The sequence below is a fragment of the Equus przewalskii genome, chromosome 19, assembly GCF_037783145.1.
Source record: "Equus przewalskii isolate Varuska chromosome 19, EquPr2, whole genome shotgun sequence".
Lineage (NCBI taxonomy): Eukaryota > Metazoa > Chordata > Mammalia > Perissodactyla > Equidae > Equus > Equus przewalskii.
Window position 1 is genome coordinate 51,620,648 of NC_091849.1, and position 26,009 is coordinate 51,646,656.

At 40.5% G+C, this 26,009-nt stretch overlaps 1 protein-coding gene across 9 annotated transcripts in view; it reads left to right on the forward strand.

Annotated features, from left to right (window-relative positions):
• Nucleotides 1-26,009, forward strand: part of LRRC1 (leucine rich repeat containing 1) — a 126,790-nt gene that overhangs the window by 70,220 nt on the left and 30,561 nt on the right. For all 9 annotated transcript variants that reach the window (XM_070586237.1, XM_070586240.1, XM_070586243.1 and 6 more), the window contains 5 exons: nt 2,770-2,848; nt 6,285-6,374; nt 20,786-20,842; nt 21,133-21,196; nt 21,754-21,828. In XM_070586237.1, the coding sequence (XP_070442338.1) occupies nt 2,770-2,848; nt 6,285-6,374; nt 20,786-20,842; nt 21,133-21,196; nt 21,754-21,828 (365 nt within the window). The remainder of the gene's footprint in view (nt 1-2,769; nt 2,849-6,284; nt 6,375-20,785; nt 20,843-21,132; nt 21,197-21,753; nt 21,829-26,009) is intronic.

Genomic DNA, 26,009 nt, shown 5'->3' on the forward strand with positions numbered 1-26,009 from the left:
CTTTTTTCCCAACGAGCTTAGAGTTTAGTGAGGGGGCTTGACTGTCAACAGGCAATTATTTGATGAAAACCATGACAGATCTCACAAAGGTGAAACCCCAGGAACCTGAGAGCGGGGGAATCCAACCTAATCTGGGGGCCTGAGGAAGTTGTCCTCGAGGATGTGACATTTTAGCTGACATTTAAGGATGAGTAGAGATTTCCCTTCCTTAGTTTTCTCTTCTGATATATTTTAGTAACTTGCCTAGAGTGAAACTTAGAGTGAAATGTTAATCAGGACTCTTCAAACCACACTATTGCCTTCCTTGTCTAAAGCTCTGATTTTTTCAGGCAGATGCATACTTTCTGGTCAGGTTAGGAACTTGCACGTGGTGGGAAGAAGTGGTCTTTGGGGCCAGGAGTCCTGTGTTCTGTTGTTGATCTGTTTCTCCCGCGTATGCAGGTAGGCTAGCCTGGGGGAGAGCGCCTCCCTAGAGCCAGACCTCCCAGCGGCTCTGCGTGGACCAAGGCAGCTGTGTTCTCTGGCGGTTGGTTTTGTTACCCTCAGACCCCTGAATGCCCCCCAGCCCTCTCTGAGCTTCTTGTAGCTGCTCTGCCTGTGTGCCCTTGTCGGCCCATCTTCCCAGCTTCACTGATGTCTCTGATGCTCTGAGAAGTATCAAGACTTCTACCTGATTGAAGTACTTTTCTTCTTCCTCTGTTTCCTCGGTGTTTTTCTTGGATAGAGCAGCAGGCTGCTGTGAAATTTGTATTTTAGTGTCAGCTCGATCTTCTTCCTTGGCACTTTTGAGGGGACTGGTGCGTCACTTGCACTTCTTTTCTCAGTCTTATGAAAACTGCTCACCAGGCCCTGAAGTAGTGGCAGAAGAGGGACCATCGTGGAGTGCACAGGGCAATGACCAGCACCTTTCAGACCCAGGCAAGCCCGTGGCGTGTTGTTGCCTCACTTGCCTGGATGGCAGTGCTGATTCTGCCATGGATTTATGTGTGTTCGTTTGTTCTTACGCATGGCCGTGCCCTGACCTCAGCGCGGGAGGGCCAGTGTCAGTGAAACGGGCCTGTTACCACGTGCAAGTCACGGCATCTCTCCGAGCCTTATTGTCCATTTCGCAGAACGAAAGTTAAAATTATTTATGCTGAGATTGCATAAAGGAATGTGTGTGAAAGGGCCTAGCATTGCGTTTGTAGCTCAGGGCCCACAAATGTGTGTGTGTTTTAAAATTCCATTCCAGACTCAACTGTGGACAAGCTCTCTGTATATTGCTATTATATTTATGAAACTAGGATCATAGTGTTTGTTCTTCACTCCCTTATATGACACTGCATAGTAGAGAATAGTGTGAGGAGAATGTTGCCCCAAATTTAAATGTGTTTGGCTTTTAAATGTCAACTAAAAGCTTTTATGTAGCTTCTGCTTACTTTGTGGTTGTTGGACCAGGGCATCCATTTTTCCCTTCATTTCTCTCTTCTCCCTGCCACCCCCAGTTTAGAAATATTAGGTATGTTTTGGCTCAGCTTGCGGTTGTCAAACTGGTAGGAGAAACAGCTTGGGGCCAGGAGAACCTTTTCTATCTTAGCCCTTCTTAATGTTAATGTGTCCAAAATAAATGTATTCTTGAAATTAAATGCTGTGAACCAGCCTTTTAAAGCCCTGAAAGCTGTAACCTCAGGTTTCGTACTGAGAGAGAAGAATTTAAAATAAAAATTTTGGTCATTTCAAAATCACAATATTTAGTGGCCGGTAAACATGGTGAAAAATATTCAGCCTCATTAGTAATAAAAGGATTATAAAACAAAATGTTGCCAGATTATTTTACCAATAACACTGGCGCTTTTTAAAATGTAAGAGAAAGAGAGGAGGGGGAGAGATGTTGAATTGGGCGCCTTGTACGTGCTGATGGAAATATAAATAGGTATAACTTGCCCCATCTGAAGCAATTTAACAATATTTCTCAAGTGCTGTAGAGATGTTAATGGCTTTGACATGGTAATTACACTGCTGGGAACTTAGCCTAAGGAAGTAATCAGAAATGGACATAAATTGTAACATCAGGAACTTGGAAGCAACGTAAATGTCCAACAACAGGGGATTGATTAAATGAATTGTGAAAATGTATGCAGTAGGCTTTCTGCCATTAAGAATGACGAACTATTTGGAAAAATAATGACAGGGAAAAAGGTTTGTAAAATAATGTAAAGTAAAAGGAACCAAATCAGCATGAATCTAGTATTTTGAAATATAATCTATTTATACATATTCTGTGTGTGTGTGTGTGTGTGTGTATGAGTGACAATTAAAAAAATAATCACAAACGTTATCCTTAGGTGATGGGAATGTTGTTTGTTTTTATTTTCTTCTTTGTACTCTTCTGTTATTTTCCAAATTGTCATGTTTGTAATCAGAGGAAAATCCATAATTTAAAAATGCGTACGTTAGAATACTTTGTACTGATACAACTAAATGAAAACATAAGGAAAAAAGCCTAATGGGAATTACAACAAAATGCCATCAGTACTTTTGATAGGGTGATGGGACCTGCTAGTGGTGGTTGTTTTTAATATTTTTCTTTAATGGGCTTCTGTTAGGAATGTATCTTCTTTTAGGAAAGCAAATATAATATAAATGTAGCAAAATGCTTCAGAAATCCATGCCACCTGTGAATGGAGGTAGTAATTTCCAGATATTCTTTTGTGAGTGTGGTCCATCTTGAGGAGGATGAAAACTGTTAGCAATCATGGTAAATGATAGACGTTTTCTTTACTCCTACAGATATTCCTGAAATTCCAGAGAGCATCTCATTCTGTAAAGCACTACAGATAGCTGACTTCAGCGGGAACCCACTGACTAGGTAAACTTTCTGCTTGCTTTTCTGTCTTTAGTACTAAGGATTTCTTTTTTGAGATCCAAGCAAAGAACACAATCAAGATACCCATCTTGGAGGTACCGAGATGGATTGTCTCTTTCAAGGATGGCCGACCTTCACAGGCAATTATTTATAAGTGGCACTGCACAGTGAAAGGCACACTATTGCTGGAGCTCTGAAAGGATGTTGTCGGGGGATAAGGGGAGGCACAGGGGAGTGTACAAAGCAGAAGTGAGGAGTGTGTTTCTGAAGCAATATGAGGAATTGGAGTAGTTTGTAAAGCCCCTGTTGAACCCTCCTTCTTGTGGGATAAGACTGAGTTCTAAACTCCCAGAGGGCTTACCCCATAGTTATCCAAGGAGAAGTCCTATTAGAGATATTTTTCCCACTCTAGTATTGAAACGTATTTACTCTCTCACCTTTTCTCTAACTTTCCTTTTTAAAACAAAAGCAACAAAACTCTGCCGACCCCATTATTCCTTACTTTAGCAATAGCTGTGAGGATTTGTTTGGTTTATCCTTCCAAATACAGCCACCTGTCACGGTTTTACTGCTGATTCCAGCTTTGTCCTTCGTGATATGACACAGCACACTGCCTCGGCAGAACTGAGCGGTCCTGTTGAGTGCCCTTCTTGTGGCTCCTGGCTCAGTCATGAGCCCACTGGCCACTGGCTTCCAGGCACCTGAGTTTCCGGGATCACTGAATTGGTGCCCACTGGCCACGCAGGGACAGCCCTCGGGAGTCTGTTCCAGAGGCCTCTCTGGGCCAAGTGGTCCGTTTCTGAGATTTATCAAGATGCTGTAAGTAGCCTCAGAAGAAAGGCACATTTTCCTTTCGTTTATTTCCCTTCCCTTTTTAAAAGCTTTTATTTATGTATTTTTTTAGGGATCTGTTAACATTGAGATTAAATTTGGATTCATCTCACCCATTTCAAAATTGCTTGGGACCTCTTGAATATGGAGTGCTTGGGAATGCCCTATTTAGGCTTGTTTTTCCCATATCTGCTTATTTTCGAGAAGTAAATATGTTTTTAAAGATATTTTCTGGTTTTCCTCTTTTGAATTTCAGTGATTGCATTACTAATAACATTTATTTTTGTGAACAATAGTGATCTAGTACATTCTAACCCCGTGGCTTTCCAAGTCATCCCCGTCCTCTAGTCTTGTCCTCTTTCTTAGCCGTCGTCCATTCAGTTGTCCCTCTGCAAACCTTCCCGTCGCTCCCTGTTCCTAGAAGATAAAGTCCGAGTTCCTTGATGGGCTGCACAAGCCTCCCCGCCCCATCTGACCTCGGCCTGTCTTGGCGCCTTCATCGCCCTCGGTTGCCCGTGTCAGACATGGTGCTCTGCTGGACTAAGTGCTCATAGGTGTGCATTTATTTGACTCCCCGCCCTGTTCGACTGTGCCAGCCCTTTCGCCCTCCTTTCCGGTGCAGCTCGAGCATTCCGTTTCCTGACGACTCCCCACCGTCCCCTCCTGGGCTTCCATAATGCTCTGTGCCTGCTTCTTTCATAGCACTTGAAATGGACGTTTAAGTTATCGCTCTGACCAAGGCTCCCCGACTAGACTCAGAAAGTTAACTTATATTCCTCTGTTATTTATTGTTGTATCTCCAGCCCTCCTATGCTTTCTGGAATGGACTACGTGCTCAGGAAATGGTCGTTGAGGGAACCAAGCTCTTCATCCTTGAGGCAGCTTGTAGGGTTAGGCAGCTGGGAAATGCTCAGTTTGCTGCCCTAGAGTTTTTTTAACCATTCAGTTGCTTTATCTCTTTTCCTACTTCTTCAGTTTTCCTTTTCTAGTGTCTGCTGACATATGATTGCACTGTTATCTCAAAACTCTCTCCACTAGAACACACTCACATTGTGTGAGGATTTAGTCACTTTTTACCCTGGCCTCCTATATGGCGGGTTTCTTAAAGTCCTTTTAATTTGGCAAGTGTGCTATTTTTAAGAACTAAGATGATATCTGTGAGTTAAAGGGACCTTAAGAATTATTTAGCTTGGCCTACTTATTTTGTGGTTGAAGAAACTGAGGCTCAAAAAGGTTAAATGCCCTTTCAAGGTCATGCAGCCTCTGAGTGGCAGTTCAGACTAGAATTCCTTCCTCCTGACCTTCAGTCTGTGCTTCCTTTTTGCATTCTACTAGTTTGGCTCTCCATGTTAATGACAAGTGAAAAAGCAAATCAGCCATTTAAAAATACATTTTCCTTATGTTTAAGATCATTTTAGCTCGTTTTAAAATTATAAAATGCTATATACTTTCTAGTAAAAGCTCAGACAGAAAAGAGAAGTTGCATCTTTTTAATTAGCAATAAAAAATCTTACCACTCTTACACTATGTAAGAGGTTTGAACTTTGTAAAAACCATTCCTAAGAATGTCTTTCAATGACTTGAAAATTCCAGTTAATACTCTCGTCTTGCAGGGCCTGGATTTGGATTTGAAGTTTGGAATTACCTGTATTAAATGCCAAACAGTAACGTAGGATTTGTTTTTTAAAAACGAACCTGGAAAGAGGAAAGAAATGAAAGACTAATCTAGAGACTGTCACTATGTCACTAAAGCAAGAAGTCTTCCCCCGCCTCCTGAAAACTGAGTTCTGTGTTCTGTTGTCAATAAGCAGATTTATGTAGAAGTACCTTCAGCATTTTAGATGCAAGGAGATCTTTTTGCCTTCAGTTGGTGTTTTCTTTTTTCTCTCTCTAAATATTGGTAACCATAGAAATATTGAAAGTAAACTTTGTAAGTTTTTCAGTAATTTTATTTTGAAATGTGGCTTTTCAGTAGGATTTTAGGGAAAGTATCAAAAATTTCCTTTTGTGTAGAACATAGTGAAACAGAATTATTTCAAGTGATTGGCATCTTAAATTGAATTAAAAAAAATGTTAAGAAAGTAGAAATTGGCTTTCAACTGATCAATTCTAAGTAATCCATAGCTTTGCTCTGGGATTATAAGCTACAGGAAAAAATTATTGAGCAGCTTTCTTGTGTTTTATTGTAATCTTGTGGGCTGACATTTCTCTTTATTTTCTGCTAATCAATATAGTATGTTCCCTCTTAGGCACTTTAGCTGCAGCAACTATTTATCATTTTTTTTTTCATTGGACCCTCAGTAGTCTCACAGCAATTTTTCCCCTTTATTCTTAGAGCTTGCATAACTTCCCTCTTTCGTTATTTCTGGATCACCCTATCAACAAGTATTTATCAGGCCCTTGTACTTATAGGCGGATCAAGTCCTTATTTTTTTTTTTCCCTATAAATGTCTTATATATAGGAAGACAAGGCAGACATGCCATATCTAATGTGATTTTAGGAAGTTATTTCAATTAGCGTATAGAAGAAATCATCATAAGTATGTTTAGTATACACTACTTAGACACTTTACTTTTTCAGTTAACGTTGTATTTTGTTTTGTTTTAGGTTACCCGAAAGCTTTCCTGAATTACAGAACTTGACATGTCTTTCTGTAAATGACATCTCATTGCAGTCCCTGCCTGAAAATATTGGCAAGTAAGTTTTTATGGGAAGTTTGTGTATATCAGGGCGAAAGGGCATTTGTCATCAGCTCCACTCCCCTTACCTTTTACAGCTCTGATTTTTCTACTTGGAAAGCTGTCTATTCGATCTTCAGTATCGCCCTCAAGAAAGATCATAGCCAGCCTCCCGTGTTTTTGCCTCCAGTTTTGCATCCTAAATTTTAATGGTTAAAAAGGATGCTGCTACTTGTTACTAGTGAAAAACCTAATTTGTTTGGAAGCTCTCTTTAAACTGAGGGATTCCAGAGTAGTTAATTTAAGCAAAGTAGCATGTGGTGTACAGGTGTTGTAAACTGCCACTGAGTAATTTAAAATCATGTTAGGGAGGAGAGCCACCGAACGGCTCCACTGAAAACCTAGTGTATGTGCCCCTAAGCAACTGCTGTGTCTGCCAGTGTTTGTGCGCCTAGACCGGAGAATAGGGAGTGAGAGTAGTGTGCTTGGAGAGCAGGCGTGGAGATGGGAGACTGGTGGGGTGGGGTGGGCACACTTCCACATCGCTGGCTTAGAGGTCGGAGGGACAGCACGGCAGGAAATAAACTCCCTCGAAGGAGGTGTATGCTGGTGAGTAAATGTTCTGTTATACCGTTGCACAGACGAATGAATTGAATTATCCTGGCAGATCTTTTCCATGCCTCCAGGACATACAGTGGGTTAGGTCAGGCTGATGGCTAATGCTTAACCACTTAACCACCAGTGTGGCCAGGCCTAACCTGGTGGACCAGTGTTGCCTAGTGTCGTAAAGGATTTCCCTTGTGCTTACCTGTCCTGCCCAAGTTCTAAGACGAAACAGAAACTTGCTTTTTGAGAACTGCAGTGTATCTGACAGATGTCTGTTCTGCAAAGCTTCTCTTTCCTAAGATCTACAGGAGTTTTTAACAGACAACTTTACCCCCTCAGTTCCCTGCTGAGCAGGCAGAGGAAAACTGGCTGACCCCTGTTTCAGCAGCAAGTCCTTCCTTGTCTTTCTGAGGTTTACGCTGACGTGTTAACGCTGTGCCAGTAGACCTGCTGATAGGAAGTGCCCTGTCTCCTCCTGCCTTTGGAATTGAATTCCCTTGCTTCCCTCCCTCCCATTCTTTCTCAACTACCACCACCCTTCTATCCCCCCAGCCATGTCTTGTTAAAAAGATTTAATGCTTTGAGAGAAACTATGTCCTTATTCAACCAGAGTGCCTCCTCACTCCCCACTGCATTGTTTCAATGGAAAATGTTATTTAATAATCATTTTAGAATAAATTACAATATTTTTTATCCTATCTTTTCTGTTAATATCTGTACCTGTTTTTGTGAATGTTCAGGATTTCTTGTGTATCTGAATTTTCTATCAATAATAAGGGTAGTGTTTTTTTGTTTGTTTTTATTTTAGACTTTATCAGCTTGTGTTACTATTACAGCCATATGTATACTGATTGTTTCCAGAACAAAATGCCACTTTGAGCTTGAACCCTGTAGTGAATAATCACCCAGGAAGTAACACTCTGGGGATCAGATAAGTGAACCGACTGATTCTTATAAGTCAGTTTATGAAATTAAATGGAAAATAAAGAGTTTCCTATGTCTAGTTGCTGATAATTTTTGTTACCATAGCAAGAGACCCCCTGGTTTCTGCCTGTGGATTTAAGGTTTACGCAGGCTGAAGTAACAGCCTGTCTGCACTTAGTAGAAAGAAACCATCCAAGAACAAACTCCTCTGGAGAAGATTGGGCACCTCTGGTGTCCTAGACCGTGCTGAAAAGATGCTCGAAACAGTTGAAGTGGTGAATTGTTGAGGAAATCTCATATATATGCATACGTATACTATAGTTTGAGCAAACTATTCTTTGAAACTTGCGAACTTTCCTCATGGAAAGGATTCTTCAGTTTCCCAAAGGATTCCCAAATATTTTCTTTTTAGAGCTTTTAACCAAATATTTAGTAACTAAACAACTTCTCAGAGATAGTAGGTTTTGTAAACAAGGCACAAATATTTGACATTCCAAAAAATTTGAGAAAGACATGAAATGGCCATTTGAGTGATTGATACTGTACCTTGTGGATTCCAAAGTGGAGGTTTTTGCATAAATTAACCCTGCTTATTTGGTCAGATGGGTCAGCCACCGCAGTGGCGGCCTTTTGAGCATCAGGGAAACCAGCACCTCTGTTTCTCTGTTTGGCACCAAGCGCAGTATGTGGTGTTAACTGGGAAAGCTATGGATTTCTCAAGGACTCGGGCCTGCTCCGGGTGGACAGGAGTGTGCAGCCTGCAGGAGAGAGCCAAGCCTTTACCTAGGGCAAGCAGACTCGCAGCAGCTTGGAGCTGGGGACACCTGCAGACACCTTCCCATGATGGGTTTGATTTGCCCAGTCAGTCAGGTTTTGAAGAGTGTTTGGGAACTGATGGCAGCGTTGGAGCAGGAGTGCGGCTCTCTTGGTCCCAGTCCTCTGTTTTCCGCAGCTCCACCTGCCGTCACTGTAGGACCGTGCTTCCCAGGGCTGATAAGGACTCAGTAACGTTTTCTTACTTCCCCTAGTGATACCTAATATTCTGTTTATTAAGTAGTTAGATCCAAACTACTTGACGAGTATTTTTGTCCTAACAACCTAGTAGCTGTTTGAAAAAGTAATATGTATACATTGAGAGAATTTTTTATCTCATGCTTAAATAGCCCCAATTATTTATTATGGGATGTGGGTACCTGAGCAGTACCTGGGCACTGCTCAACTTTTCAATCTGCACCTCCTTTCCTTTTCTACATGGATTTTTCACTTGCCTTTTATTGCAACAGTCGCTGAAAACCCAGCTGGAAAGATACGTCCTTGAAAGGGCTGTAGTACTGTCTAATGCTGAGTTCACATGTTGGCTCACAGAGGTTGAGTAGTGCTGTGTCCCTCTCAGATGTAAGATGCTCTGCGGTGCTCCCTTAACTTTGCTGCCGCCTCCCTGGTGCCTCCGTGCACAACAGCCATAAGCTGTTGCTCTCTTGAATACTTGAGTGCACAATTGTGAATACTTGAGAGCGCACAGCCTCAGCCATTGGTGTATGGGAAGCAACTGGCATCCTGCCTAGACTAGAAAGCATTGCAGCTCACGTCCTATGCTACGTGGCTGCACGCCAGGTACTCACCAGTATGGCTGCTGTCATAAAGCAAGTCTCTCAATTAGTAGAGTCTTTATAGTACTTTGTAATGAGATGAAGAATGATCATGAAAATCTTTTGAACCACACAGAGGTATACTGGCTACCTCATGCATAGGCACAGATTTTTCTTTTACTAAAATAAAAGCATCCCAGATTTGGTGACCCTTTTCTGTGATGGCTCATTACTCAGCCTTCCGAAGTAAAGGTGGCATTTAACATTAAGTGAGAAACTAACTCACCTTATATGGATTTTTTAAACACTTTTTTGTTAAAAATGCAACACCTTCTTGTTAGCCTTCACGAACAAGTGATTGACATCCAGGACGATGGTAATTGATCAGCTGGGTTTCAACAAAGACCTTCCATAATCAGAAGTTTTTAAAAATTAGTATGATTTAATACATGCCGCTGATGATGCAGTTCTTTTGGTTCAGTGTGACTTTGTGAATTATCTTTTTCATCGATTACAGCCATTAAACCAAGCGTCAAACACAACAATTTAGAATCAATTGTTTTCTCCCCAAATGTAAAAGAAAGGATTAAGTGCATAATGTAGCATTTTCAATCCTGTTGCTCACACTTATGAGAGCCAAAAAGATTTTTGTGTCTTTAATGAAGTATTTTTAAATATTTTTCTTTTGTTTTATCTTCTACTTAAAAATTTTTCTTTCTGGTGGCTGTCCCCATGGCCAGATGATTCCTGTGCTCCACTTCGGCAGCCTGGAGTTTGCTGGTTCGGATCCTGGGCACAGACCTACACACTACTCATCAAGCCATGCTGTGGTGGCGTCCCACATAGAAGAACTAGAATGACTTACAACTAGGATATACAACTGTCTACTGGGGATTTGGGGAGGAAAAAAAAAAAAAGGAAGATTGGCAACAGATGTTAGCTCAGGGCCAATCTACCTCACCAAAATAAATAAATAATGAAAATTTTTGTTTCTATGTATATTTGATACTATATGCAATATATTGGTACATAGTACTTAGTATATTTTTAAAATAATTATAAGGCTTTTGAAGGTATATCCTTAAATGTGTGGGGACCACCTTCTAGAATAGGATGTTTGGGAACCGGTGCAGCTCCAGACCAGTGGTTCTCAAGCTCTGCTTGATTGGACCCCTGGGATTCCACTGCAGTCCCTCCAGGGCGCTTTGGAGGGTGAGAACAGTGCTCTGGTGGGTGCCTCTGCTGATCCCTGTTTGTGCCAGCACAGCTCTGTTAATTAGCTTTTTGTTTTTGTTGTATTAGCGTTCCATATAGTATTTGCTTTAAAAAAGCCTGCTGTTGGGGCCCGTCCTGTGGCGCAGTGGTTAAGTGCGCATGTTCCACTTTGGCGGCCCAGGGTCCGCCGGTTCGGATCCCGGGTGCGGACATGGCACTGCTTGGCAAAAGCCATGCTATGGTAGGCATCCCACATATAAAGTAGAGGAAGATAGGCAGGGATGTTGGCTCAGAGCCAGCCTTCCTCAGCAAAAAGAGGAGGATTGGCAGATGTTAGCTCAGGGCTAATCTTGCTCAAAAAAAAATAAAAATAAAAATAAAAAAGCCTGCTGCCAATGTTTTTCAAGTTCAGAGCCCACTGTTTCAGACGCTCAGTAGCACATGCTTGATGGTTGCAGCTGCCTGCATGGTGGAGGTTTCCTGTGCAGTTGATCCCACTGAGCTTGGCGTAGGCCAGAGGGAAGGCTTCCGAGCCTTTTCAAAGTGAATGGTAAACGTTTGTACCTGCGTCCTCTCTTTCCAAGAGGCTGAGATTTTTCCTCACTTAATGATTGAACTTCTAGCTCTTCCATCAGGCCTCCTCCAGTGACTGGAGGAGGTGAAACAGGTTCCCAGGTTCCCCAGCCTTCCCCTTTACTGCCCACGCCATAAGCACTGTAGTCCTTTGTCTGTGCACAGAAGTCTAGTTGTTCAGTGTTTGATTGTGTGCATGTAATTAGCATGTGCACCTGGGTCACCTTGTTCCTGAAACAGTGGGCGTCTTGGTTGTTAAACTCTCTTCGCGTCTGTTCCGACCCTGGCATTGCTCTGACATACTGAACAAACACATGGGACAAGGCGCACAGTGTTGCCTCCTTCACTCTGCTGGCTTCCAGCCTGATGTCGTAGGTAATCCAGGTGGGTTCTGAAAGCTTTGTGCCAGGACCACGTTAGCCTGTTCTTGCACAGTCTCTTTTTTGTCTTAATGCTGCACACTCAGTTTCTATAAAAAGTTGATATAAAGAAACAATTATGAAAAAAACCTTCCATTGCTCTAAAACCTTTTAATAGGAGTATGTATTGTCCATTAATATTGCTTGATTCCCCCCATATAAGGAGCCATTAGGGAGAGATTTTAAAAATATGTATTTTTAGGGAAAAAAATACCTCACCAGAAGAATCGGTAAGCTTCTTCCTTTTAATAACAGTTCTGACATTTATCACATTTCCTCTTCTGCTTTTGTTGCCAGAAAGCACAATGCTCACTGAGAGAGGCTGTGTTATTTCCATGTGATAAAAGGCACTAAGGAACCCAGGGAGAGGGTTGCTGACCCCTCTTTATAGCGGGTGGGTGCTCTGTTAGGCACATATGCTGTCTCATTACAACACTGTCCTCATAAGGTTAGCACGAACCATCCCAAGCCTCACTGGCTGTGTCTGTAAAATGGGCATCAGTCCCCTGCCCAGGTTGGGGCCGCTGGTGGGTGGTAGAGCTGGGATTGGACCTTCGGTTCTTCCTTGAAGAGGCTGCTTTTCCTTTACCGTGTGATGCCTCACGATGAGCACATCAGTTTCTTCCTCCCTTCCAAGGCCCTGATTTTCCGTTTCATGAAACTTTTTGCACATTTGCATTTTTTTCAAGACTTCTTTAAATCCCTTGTAGAAAAGTTGGGGTCACATTAAGTAAATGACTTTACATATCATTGAAGATACCAGTTAGCCTGAAGGGCAGCAGTAGGGGAGGGGACCTCCAGTAGGCTCTTAGAGAGGAGAGTTCCAAGTCTTCGATAGGCTTTAAGAAAATTTCAGATATGCCCTTGAAAACGAGTGCCTAGTGAACATGGCCTTCTGCTTTACTATCGCTGAAAACACTTGGAAGATTCCACTGGTAAATCTAAGAAGGATAATTTTGCTTTAAGGAGTTTTCAAACGTTGGTACAAAGTGTGACTGAGTTTGTCTTTCAAAAGAGCATGTTAATATGAAAATATTTTCCTTGAGATCAGTTGTATCAATTTCTACTCAGATAAATTACACACTGCATTTTTTACTTTTCAAAGATGAGTTAACCTGCAGCTGGACATGATCTTATATATGGAGAATCCTAAGGAATGCACAAAAACCTATTACCGCTAATAAATGACTTCAGCAGGATTACAGGATACGAGATTAATACACAAAAATCAGTTGTATTTCTACATACTAGCATTGAACAATCCAGAAATGAAATTAAGAAAACAATTACACTTATAAAGCACCAAAAAAGAACAAAATACTTAGGAATACACTGAAAACTACAAAGCATTGTTGAAAGAAATTAAACAAGACCTAAATAAATGGAAAGATATCCTGTGTTGATAGATTGGAAGACAACATTGTTAAGATAGCAATACTCCCCAAATTGATCTACAGATTTAACTTGGTCCCCATCAAAATCCTAACTCACTTTTTGCGGGAATTGACGAGTTGATCCTAAAATTCATATAGAAATATAAGAGATACAGAATAGCCAAAGCAGTCTTCAAGAGAAAAGAGGAAAGTTGGAGGACTTACATTTCCAATTTTCAAAACTTAACTACAAAGCTACAATAATCAAGAGTGAGTGAAACAAGCTTAAGGATAGACATATAGATCAACGGAATAGAATTGGAAATTCAGAAATAAACCCTTTTACTTATGGTTAAATTATTTTGACAAGTGTGGCAGAACAATTCAATGAGGGAAAATAATCTTTTCAACAAATGATGTTGAGATAACTGAATATTTATCCGTATGCAAAAGAATAAAGTTATACCTGACATCACACCACATACAAAAATTAACTCTGAATGGAGTGGAGACCTCAATGTAAGAACTAAAACTCTTATAAGAAAACAGGGATAGGGGCTGGCCCGGTGGCGCAGCAGTTAAGTTCATATGTTCCGCTTCTCGGCGCCCCGGGGTTCGCCGGTTTGGATCCCAGGTGCGGACATGGCACCGCTTGGCAAAAGCCATGCTGTGGTAGGTGTCCCACATATAAAGTAGAGTAAGATGGGCATGGGTGTTAGCTCAGGGCCAGTCTGCCCCATCAAAAAGAGGAGGATTGGCAGTAGTTAGCTCAGGGCTAATATTCCTCACGCACACAAAAAAGAAAACATAGGGCTAAGTCTTTGTGACATTGATTAGGGAATGGTTTCTTAGATATGACACCGAAAGCTCACGCAACAGAAGAAAAAATAGTTAAATTTGACTTCATCAAAGCTAAAGACTTGTGCATCAAAAGCTACTATCCAGAAAGTTAAGACATCCTACTGGTGGGAGAAGGTATTTGCACATCATGTATCTAACAAGAGTCTTATATCCAGAATATATAAAGAATTCATACAACTCAGTAATATTAAGAGAACCCAATTAAAAATGAGCAAAGAATTCAAATAGACCTTTGTTCAAAGAAGATACACAAGTGGCCAATAAGCACATGGAAAGATGCTCAACATCATTAGTCATCAGTAAGTGCACATCAAAACTACAATGATATACCACTTCACGCTCACTAGATTACTGTAATCAAAAAGACAATAACAGATGTTGATGAGGATGGGGAGAAGTTGAAACCGTTATACATTGTTGGTGGGAATGTAAAATGTTGTAGTCCCTTATTTGAGGGGAGCAGGTCCTTCCTCAAAATGTTGAACACAGTTACCATATGATCCAGCCATTCCACTTCTAGTCACATATACCCAAGAGTAATGAAAACATATGTCTACACAAAACTTGTACATGAATGTTCATAGCAATGTTATTCATGGTAGCCAAAATGTGGAAACAGCTCAAATTTTCATAAGTGGATGAACTGATAAGCAAAATGTGGTATATCCGTTTCAGTGAATGTTATTCAGCCATAAAAAGTAGTGAGGTACTGATGCTTGCTTCAACGTGGATGAACCTTGAAAACATGTTAAGAAGCCAGATAGAAAAGGCCACACGCTGTATGATTCCATTTTTATGAAATGTCTAGTGTAGGCAAATCCATAGAGACAGAAATTAGGTTAGTGGTGGCCAGTGGCTGGGGTGGGAGTGGGTGGGGGTGGGAAGAGCAGTGCAAGGATAAGGAATGACTGCTGATGGGTATGAAGTTTCTTTTTGGGTAATGAAAATTTTCTGGAATTAGGTGGTGGTGATGTTTATATAACCTTGTGAATATACTAAAAACCACTGAATTGTCCACATTAAAGAGGTGAGTTTCATAGTATGTGAAATGTATCTCAGAAAAAGAAGAGAATGGACCTTAGGCAAACTGGAAGCCTAATACTGCTGAGGGATGATACTCTACCTGGGAAATTGACCTAGTTTATTCTTACGGGAAAAGCTGGTAACGTAGCCTTATGAGTAATGTGCTGAGGTCATTTTGTCTCAGTTACTTACACCTGGTGATCAGGCAGGTACACACAGCCGGAGCCTCCAGAACATTCAGGTGATACGGAATGGGAGTGGAGGTTGGGAGGATACGAAAACCCTAGTGGGAACGCATGGAGAATTTGGGCTATCTGGGAAGGGGAGCGTGCTGCTTTGTGTTTACTTTGTGTAGCTGTCGCCATGAGATTCCATATCCTTTACCATTTAAGAAACTGATACCCTCAAGAAAAAAAAGTAAATTTGCCTAAATATATCTGAACATCTCTGCTTTGTTCGGTGAAATTTTCTCCTCAAAAAACAGCATTCTTAAAGGAGAAGGAGGAGTCTATGTAATGGACTGGCATGGTGCCCAAAACGTGGTTGGCAGTCACTAAATGGTTATCATCAATAAACATCTAATTATGACGGCTTGCTAAGAGAAACAGAGCCAGTAGGTAGACTCTGGGTCCTCTGCAGGTTGACGCAGAGCGTGTGGGTCTGATTCTGTCTGCGACCCTTCCAAGCTGACCTTCCCTTGATTGGGCTTGTACTAGGTAAGCCACTGCCCTTGCTAACAAGACCTGGGGCTGGCCTGCTTACCTGTGTTGTATTAGGAGTGCATGCCATCGAGAGGAATAAATCTTCTTTTTGAAAACTGTTACCATATTTAATGCTCTTTTTTGAGGGCTAGGAATCTCTATAAAGTATTATTTCAGAAACAAAAATATTTTTAGAAGAATTTCTAGGACAAGCCACCATAAGGAAATTTGTAACCAGATTCTTAAATACGAATTTGGTATTGAAAAAGCAGGAATACTGTGAATGTGAAAGCAACTCCCCGATCCCCATCAATATTGTTTTCCCTAGTCAAACGTTGTCATAAATGTTTGTAGGTTTTATATTTCACTACCATTTGTTTGCTTGGGCTCTCTTAATTTATTTTATGCTTTATTTTCTTAATGATTTTGGCCATCAAAATGGAAAAAAAAATCCAAGAGGATTAAAAGGGTTTTTTTAAAATATAGTGGAGAACAGATGTAAATTCTTTAAAGTAACCACTCATCCAGTCCCTGAAATAGAATCCTAAAAATACGGCTAGCCTGCATTCTGACTTACAAGAGTAGAACTTTTGTCCCTGCTATCATGAACTGTGTGAAAGCTTAAGCATTAGTGTGCTGAGGAGAAATGCTTCAACACACTCTCTTCCTGCAGGAGCTTGTTAGATTTTTTTTTTAAACTCCGTTTGGTGGTAGAAATGGTGGGAGTGACAGGGAGGCTAGAAAGTCATGTTTTATGTAGGAGGAGGATGAGGTCATTCCAACAGTATTGCACAGAAATTTAATTTGCTGGAAATTAAAATTGACGTGTAAGATGTTTGTTAAATAGGGGGGTGGTTAAAAAAATTAAGGTATATATAGACAGTGAGATACTATGCAATTATAAAAAAAAAAAAAGTGCTGGTATGTACAGCTAGGAAATGAGACAAAAATCTGTTAATTGAGGAGAGCAAACTTCCAGATGTGTACAGAATGCTGCCTTTCGTGCAAAAAAGGGGAGGACGAGACTCTGTCTTCCTACCTGCTCGTCTTTACATAAAAGAAAAGTCTAGGTGAATGCATAAGTAACTAACAAAAAAGGTGATTTTCCATGGGAAAGGTTGCAGTGGTGGGAAACCAGATAGATGAGGGACAAAGGTGGGAGGAAAACTTGTTACTTAATACCTAAAAATAGATATTAACGTATTACCTAGTCACAGAGTTGACTTAACGACTCAAGAGTGAGAGACAGAAGATAGGGATTAAAATGCAGGTTCCCTGGTGAATCCGGGCCTTGCCACCCGCCAGTCGTGTGAGACCTTGCTCACATCCCCCTTTGTGCCTTAGTGTTCTCACCCAGAAAGTTAATTCTGGTGAAGCACTTACAACACTGTGTCGTATAATGAGCTGCTTCTGTCAGTAGTAGTAGTAGGAATATTAAAGACCAGTAATTCTTACTGTGTCTCAAGTGTCTGACTTTTTGTCACATTTGTAAAAGTATTGGAAACATCCGTTGCTTTCTTTTGTCTCTATAACAGCATGTTTTAACTGAAGTGTCTAATAAATGTATGTGGAGTTGGGGTCTCTGTGTTTCTCTTGGCCTGGTGATGAAGGGCCTGACCTCTGAAATGGACAGAATTGGGATCACATCCCCCATTGCAGCACTTCTCAGCAGTGTGTTCCTTGTTAGGTACTGTAAGAGATGCAGAGATGTTTGCATTGAATTGAATAGGTTGCCTTGATGCGGAAGGCACTGTCCTGAAGTCTCCATTGAAGATGCTGTCTTCTGAAAGACTAGGAAGGGCGATCATTCGTTCTTTCATTCATTTTAGTGTTAATATCTCTGGTCTAGATCTGCACTCAGGCAGATCCTGGTTTACGTCGCTGTTACTAGAACAGTCTGGAGAACCACGTGCTCGAGTGGGCTTCTGCACTGGGTCTGGGACTATCCAAGGCAAGCTCCCCGTGAGAACCAAACCCATGGTTTCATTCTAGAATCAGTTAATGATTCTCTGAGCTGAGAATGACTAGTGCAGATTATCTGCTGAGGTTTGGGCTCATATGAGAGATGGGAGTCAAAGCTATCCCTTTGTTTCCTGTTCCTTGTTGTCTAATTGGTCACCAGTTAGGGACAATATCTGATTAGTTAAAAGTTGACCAGTGCGAGCAGCTCACCATCTGTAGGACCTGTCCTTTGAGGCGTGTTCTGTGATGGGGATGACTCCTGTGGTTGATTGCGTCTTGTAGCAATCTTCCAGAATACCTGACTCAGGTTACATGCACTTGTAAGGTACCTGACTGTGCCTAGGGACAGGGCCCGTCTCAAGGAAATAAGGCACAAAACTGGCTCTGTTAACTTGAAGGGAAAATATATTATGCCCTGATCGCCGTGGTAGAGATGATTATATTCATTTGTAGGTGAAATCGAGGTACGGTGGTGAAGGCCCTCAGCCGAGCAAATCCAGCTGGTCAGTGAGGGACAGGCGGGGTTTGAGTCCAAGCCTCAGGCCCCTCTCGCCTCAGACTCCGTGGGCTCTTTTCCGAGTGGCATCAGTGGTCCGTGGAGTCTGATATAATATCTGAGTGAGTTCATTTTAAATAGTTTTAAATGCTGGGGAAGCATCAACTCAGAAAGGCTGCTATTCTGTATGCCTTGTTTTACATTAATTTTTGAATTTTGAAAGGTTACAAAAATATGATATTTGTTGTTGTAACACCCATACGTTCACATTTTCCCCTGCTCTCTAAAAACAATAGAAACTAAGAGGTTTTGTAGTCAGAACTTTTTTACTTAACAGGATGTTCTATTCGGGTGTTAGTGTGATAGACTGGGAACTCTGCATTTAATCTAACATGACATTATCATCAAGTTCTATATGTCCATAAGTCTGTTGGCATTTTTTGCTCAAGCAGTATTTGCTTTTAATAACTGTGGCCTATGCCTTTTATCCTCAAGACAGCATTTAAACATACCTTTAAAATGTGTATCATATTTTTAAAGTGACATAAACCAATAAAAGTCCCAGTGTCCTTGGTGTGGTTAAGAAGGTAAGACTTATATATTTGCCCAAAATAATATGATTTTTAAAATGTAAATTTTAGAGAGAGCGTTCCAGAGAATGGAGGGCCCCAAGGTGCCTCTAGGCAGTGTAGGGTGGGGGCGGGAGTTCTGGCTTTGGAGCAGGTTTGAATGGTGGCTGTGCTGCTTTCTAATGGACCTCACACAGAGCCTGCCTTTCCTAATCGTGTCATCATGGACTGGGCTGTTACTGATCAAGCAATGACCTGTGTAAGGACATTGCACAGCGCCTCCTGCCACAGGGAGGGGCAGGTGTCTCCCCAGCGCTGTTCTCTGTTTCAGGCTGCAGGCCTCGGACCAAGGCTGCAGACAGCATCAGGCGTGTGTAAACTGCTTTTTAAGGTGCTTTTGATGGTGCCCAGCAAGTAACGTTTGTAAAGCAAAGAGGGACTCTTCCCTCGTTTTATTAGTGGATGTCTTTAGTATGTCAGAATAGGTTTTGAAAGTAATGTGTTGAATAGATAAAAATGATAATTCTGTCAGTGATTTTTAAAATATAAATGTGAAAATAGCCAAATGAGCACCACTTCTGCAATCAAACTGGCTTGGGGTTACGTGAAAATTTAAAACTGAAAGCAAAGCCTTTTGTTTTTACATTTTTACTCTTACGGTTACTGTTAAACTGTTTTCACCCATATGTAGAGATGCTCTGGGGAGTAGATGCGGGGTGGCGTCCGTCTCACCTCCTTCTCCTTCCCACTGTTGTTTCTTGAATATTTTGCCCAGAGGAAGTGGAGGAAGTGGAACTAGGAGCTACACCCACCTGACTACAGTTTTTTGAAGAATGTCGCTGTTAAATGTGTAATGACATGTTAGTAGGGATTTTGATTTTTCTTAAAAATATATTCTAAAGAGTTTTATTTATTTGCTCTTGCTTTAATTGTGAAAGCTATTCAGTTTTCAAGAATTGGAGAAGGAGTTAGAGAATTTATGCATTTCATAGTATAATTAAAATACATTTTCAAGCAAATGGGCTTTAGTATGTATACATACTGTTCAGGCCGATCGAATTTACATTTTCTCGTGTTGTGAAACCAGCTTCCTTAGTCCCCATGATTCTGGCTTTTATGTTGGAAGGAGAATACAGGATTAAGGCGGATTACAGTGTTGGGATGATGTCTGACTCCTTGTGTCCTGTGCGCTCCACTTAAAAGTCCTCCAATTCTGGATGTCACTATGGTGACGTTCGCACAAGCTTGAGTTTGCTGTTGGTGTAGAGCTTAGTGCAATGCCTGTTGGAGTGACAGATGAATCGGTTATCTCCTGAGTCGGGGTTGTGCGTGTGCCTCTGCTTGGAGGTGTGGGGTTCCGGGCGAGGCAGCAGTGCCCCCGCCTGTGAGGATCCCTCCCAGGTAACCAGTGTCTGCGGAGAACATCTGTCTCCTTTCACCGTGCCCCCAGAAAATGTGGATTATGCCTGAGAGGCAGGAGAGTCTGCTGAAAAGAGCGCCATCCTGGGGTTTAATAAGAATAAAAGCAATGTTATTATCACTACCATCTATTGAGTCAGCCTTGTGTTCCAGGCACTGCGAGAGGTGCGTTACTGCCTTATCCCTGATGCCTGTGACTGCAGTTCCTTCCCTAACGCTGCTGTCACTTGCTCTGTGAGGGCGTGAGCTTAAGCCGAGCACCTGCATTCTCTGCATTGAGATGCACACTCCTTTCAAAGGGGGTGGTCTCCCACTGCTGTCTGGAAGGAGAGCTCTGAGCTCTGTGAGATTAAAGGCATCACTGTCTGATGGTAACGGCACATTTTTGACATTCTAAAGTCTGGAAGCACATATTCGGCTTCTGTCTTGGTCCCAGGAGTGGTTGTCTTTCAATGACGAGTGAGTTATTTTCACATGTCAAACGTACAAGGTATTTGAGTGAGGGTTTTCATTTTAACAGTAAAATTCAGGAGGTAGAGACTGTTGTTTTTGGTGGGAGTGGTGGTCATAAATATTTTTCCCCTGGGAGGTGATGTGCAAGGTTTTATTGCGTTGCTGCTTGTGGAGTGGGTGTGTGGGGAGGGGGATAGGAAGAATCTCAGGAATTTTCCTTATACTTTTTTCTTCTGTTCATTTCTAGTCTTTATAACCTGGCTTCACTGGAACTGAGAGAGAATCTTCTTACGTATCTTCCTGAGTGAGTCTCTGGGGAAAATAAGAGGAGGTTTTGTACCGAATGAATTTCTTTAAACATTGAAGAAGAAGAAAAAAAAGAACTACAGTATTTTGTTAAAAAGAGATTCTGTATCTTTTGGAAAGTTTGGGAGATGCCATTCTTCTCTTAATAGTCCTCCCTATGCAATGTTTACTTCCGTAAAGTCCAAATGAATCTTATTTTTGGAAACTAGTCCTAGTGAGGAATGTCATATTGCTCAGCATTTCTAAGTACTGTCTAAGAGCTCCCCCCCCCCTTTTTTTTTTAAATAGCTCTCTTACCCAGCTACGGAGGCTAGAAGAACTTGATTTAGGAAACAATGAAATATATAATTTGGTAAGTCTGTATTGAAGAGAGATTTGGATTTAACTTTGCCCTTTGTTATGTTCACAAAATCAAGCCACACTGTGACAGGCATCTCACATATAAAGTAGAAGAAGATGGGCACGGATGTTAGCTCAGGGCCAATCTTCCTCAGCAAAAAGAGGAGGGTTGGCAATGGATGTTAGCTCAGGGCTAATCTTCCTTACAAAAAAAATTATATGTTTTTGGGGAGATCTGTAGGGATGCTATAAACCAGCATTTCCACAGATATAGCTTGGCAACGTTAACAAATGTTCTTCAGTTCACACAGGTTAGGAGTTATGATTCAGGGGTGGGAGGATCGGGACTAGAGATGATGGATGTACGTGGAAATGACTGGCATTCTTGGAGAGTGTTGGGCGTGCTTTTAGGAAGGGGGAGAAGTACCAGCAAATTATTAACTGTTGAATTAGGATTCTTTGTTTCTTAATGGTACCCAATTATTAACTGTTGAATTAGGATTCTTTGTTTCTTAATGGAAGACTGAAAATTGGATCTTTGTTACCATAACATTGTTTTTTTTGTTTTAGCCAGAATCAATCGGAGCTCTCTTCCATCTGAAGGATCTCTGGTTGGACGGAAATCAGCTGTCAGAATTACCTCAGGTGAGTGGTTGTTTCACGTTGTCACCCCCAAAGCTGTAAAACAGCAGCCACCACCACCATCATGTATTCCCTGCTTCTACATGAGACTTTATGTAAAACGGATCTTGAAAACCAAAAACATTGGTTGAAAAAGCACCTGTGGAAAAATATATTGCTACACTCACCGTGCTGTGTTGCCGTAGAAAAATTGAAGGCCTCCCCACCATTTCTACAGAGAGTAAGCAGATCCTTTAGTTCGTGAGGTCCGCTTTTTATCTCACCCTTGCCACCCGTAGGCCTTACTGCAAGCCCAGCAAATTTGTAAATTATCAGCCCCTGATTCTGATGGTGTACATTTCTGCCATCCTTTGTCATGTACCAAGTGCTTTGGGATAATTTGGACCACATTTTGTCCTGCAATTGTTGATGTAAAAGCAATGTTAACAGCTTTTATTTCATGTTTCTTCCAAGTATTGCTTATGGTTTAGATAGAATGCCATGGTGTTCTGGTTTTTCCTGTGTGAGAACTATGTTCCAAATGAAATGGAGTCTTATATAGACTTCTGAATGCATAGTTTTCTTGTGGGGTCTCAGGAAGCAGGCCTGCCTTCTCATTGGTTGAGAGAGAAACCTAAAGTAACAAATGAAACCAAAATAACAACAAAAAAAAGGCATTTTCCCTGTATTTTCTTTTGTCCAGCTCTTAACTGAATTTTATTCTTTGGTGTATGTTACAGCCAGTCTTTAAAGTCAGAATATATTTCATGATGGTCTGCGTGCTGGTATTTTAAACTAATTCAGAGGCGTCTCTGCTCAGCAGTGTTGCGATGGGGCTGTGTGCTTGAGGTGGGGAATGCCATAGTAACACAGGGAAATCCGACATTAGAAAAAAGTACTTCAGTACACTTTTGTTTTATTTATTTATTTATCTGTAATATATTTTATTTCCTTAAAAGGAAAAAAGGTGAGGAAGAAGGGTTATTCTCTAGCTATGAGAAATCGTTCTGTCAGTTTAGAATTATCCAGCCCATTTATTGTGCATTAATAAAGTTAAAACACCATTAAGTCAACCCTTTTCCTATGTGTGCCCCAGATAATTTTTTTCTTTCTTCTTTTTTTTTAAATTTAATTATTTTCATTGAGGTAACATTGGTTTTATAACATTGTATAAATTTCAGGTGTACATCGTGGTATTTCGATTTCTGTATAGACTACATCATGTTTACCACCCAAAGACTAATTACCATCCATCACCTTGCTCGTGCCCAGTCACCTCTTTCCCTCCTTCCTCTCTGGTAACCACCGATCCAGTCTCTGTCTCTGTGGGTGTGTGTGTTGTTGCCGTGTTTTTATCTTCAGTTTATGAGTGAGATCATACTGTATTTGACTCTCTCTGACTTACTTCACTTAGTATGAGAATCTTTATCCATTCCTCCCTTGATAGGCACTTCAGTTGTTCCCAAGACTTGGCTATTGTGAATAATGTCACAGTGAACATAGGGGTGCATATGTGCACATTTGTGTTTTCATGTTGTTTGGACAAATATCTAGCAGTGGAATAGCTGGATCACATGGTAGTTCTATTCTTAGTTTTTTGAGGAATCTCCGTACTGTATTCCATAGTGGCTGCACCAGTTTGCTCTCCAGCCAGCATTGTATGAGATTTCTGTTTTGCCCATATCCTCTCAACGTTTATTTATAATCTTGTTAATTTATAGCCATTCTGGCAGGCATGTGGTGATATCTCATTGTAGTTTTGATTTGCATTTCCCTAATAATTAGTGATGTTAAACATCTTTTCATGTGCCTGTTGGCCATCTGTATATCTTCTTTGGAGAAATGTCTGTTCAGATCTTTTGCCATTGTTTCATTGGGTTGTTAGTCTTTTTGTTGTTGAGGTGTATGAGTTCTTTATATATGTTGGATCTTAACCCTTTATCAGATATAGGGTTTGCAGATATCTTCTCCCAATTGTAAGGTGGTCTTTTCCTTTTGTTGATGGTTTCCTTTGCTGTGTAGAAGCTTTTTAGTTGATGTAGTCCCATTTGTTTATTTTTCCTTTAGTTTCCCTTGCCTGATCAGACATAGTGTTTGAAAATATGCTGCTAAGACTGATGTCAGTGAGCTACTGCCTATGTTTTCTTCTAGAAGTTTTGTGGTTTCAGATCTTACATTCAAGTCTTTAAGCCATTTTGAGTTAATTTTTGTGTATGGTGTAAGATAATGGTCTACTTTCATTCTTTTGCATGTGGCTGTCCAGTTTTCCCAACACCATTTATTGAAGAGACTCTCCTTCTTGCATTTTATGTTCTTGGCTCCCTTGTTGAAAATTAGCTGTCCATAGAGGTGTGGGTTTATTTCTGGGCTCTCGATTCTGTTCCATTGATCTGTGTGTCTGTTTTTGTGCCAGTATCATGCTGTTTTGGTTACTGTGGCTTTGTAGTGTATTTTGAAATCAGGGAGTGTGATACCTCCAGCTTTGTTCTTTTTTTCTCAGGATTCCTTTGGTTATTTGGGATCTTTTGTTGTTCCATGTAAATTTTAGGATTCTTTGTTCTATTTCTGTGAAAGTGTCTTTGGAACTTTGATGAGGATTGCATTGAATCTGTAGTTTGCTTTAGGAAGAATTCTTCCAGCCAAGAACACAGAATATCCTTCCATTTCTTTGTGTCTTCAGTTTCTTTCAACAATGTTTTATACTTTTCAGTGTAGAGGTCTTTCACCTTTTTGGTTATTTTATTCCTAGGTATTTTATTCTTTTTGTTGCAATTGTTAAGGGGATTGTATTCTTAATTTCTCTTCCTGCTACTTCATTGTTAGTGTATAGAAACACAACTGATTTTTGTATGTTGATTTTGTATCCTGCAACTTTACTGTATTCTTATTATTTCTAAAAGTTTTTTGGTAGATTCTTTAGGGTTTCCTTTATTGAAAATCATGTCATTTACAATTAGTGACAGTTTTGCTTCTTCCTTTCTAATTTGGATCTCTTTTATTTCTTTGTCTTCCCTGATTGCTCTGGCTAGGACTTCCAATACTATGTTAAATAAGAGTGGTGAAAGTGGGCCTCCTTGTGTGGGTCCTATTCTTAGAGGGATAGCTTTCAGTTTTTCTCCATTGAGTATGATATTAGCTGTGCGTTCGTCATATATGTCTTTTATTATTTTGAGATACTTTCCTTCTATAGCTATTTTATTCAGGGTTTTTATCATAAATGGTTGCTGTATCTTGTCAAATGCTTTCTTAGCATCTATTGAGATGATCATGTGATTGTATATTTTTCATTTTGTTAATGTGGTATAGCACGTTAATTGATGTGATGATGTTGAACCATCCCTGCATCCGTGGTGTAAATCCTACTTGATCATGGTATATGATCTTTTTAATATATTGTTGTATTTGATTTGCTAGTATTTTCTTGAGGATTTTTAGAGCAATGTTCATCAGTAATATTGGCCTGTAATTTTCTCTTTTTTGTGTTGTCCTTGTCTGGTTTTGGTATCAGGGTAATGTTGGCCTTGTAGGATGAGTTAGGAAGCCTCCCCTCCTCTTCATTTTTTTGGAAGAGTTTGAGAAGGATAGGTATTAAGTCTTCTTTGAATGTTTGGTAGAATTCACCAGGGAAGCCGTCTGGTCCTGGAATTTTATTTTTGGGGAGGTGTTTTGATCTCCTTACTGGTGATTGGTCTATTCAAATTATGTACTTCTTCTTGATTCAGTTTTGGAAGGTTGTATGACTCTAAGAATTTATCCATTTCTTCTAGATTATCCAGTTTGTTGGCATATAGCTTTTCATAGTATTCTCTTATAATCTTTTGTATTTCTGAGGTGTCTTTTATACTTTCTCTTCTTTCATTTCTAATTTTATTTATTTGAGCTTTCTCTCTTTTTTTCTTGGTGAGTATCACTAAAGAGTTGTCAATTTTGTTTATCTTTTCAAAGAACCAGCTCTTGGTTTCATTGACTTTCACTATTATTTTTTCAGTCTCTATTCATTTACTTCCACTCTGATTGTTGTTATTTCCTTCCTTCTACTGATTTGCGGCTTTGTTTGTTCTTCTTTTTCTACTTCATTTAGGTGCACTGTTAGATTGTTTATCTGGGATTTTTCTTGTCCGTTGAGGTAGGCCTGTATTCCTATAAACTTCACTCTTAGAACACCTTTTTCTGTATCCCATAAATTTTGTTATGTGGTGTTTTCA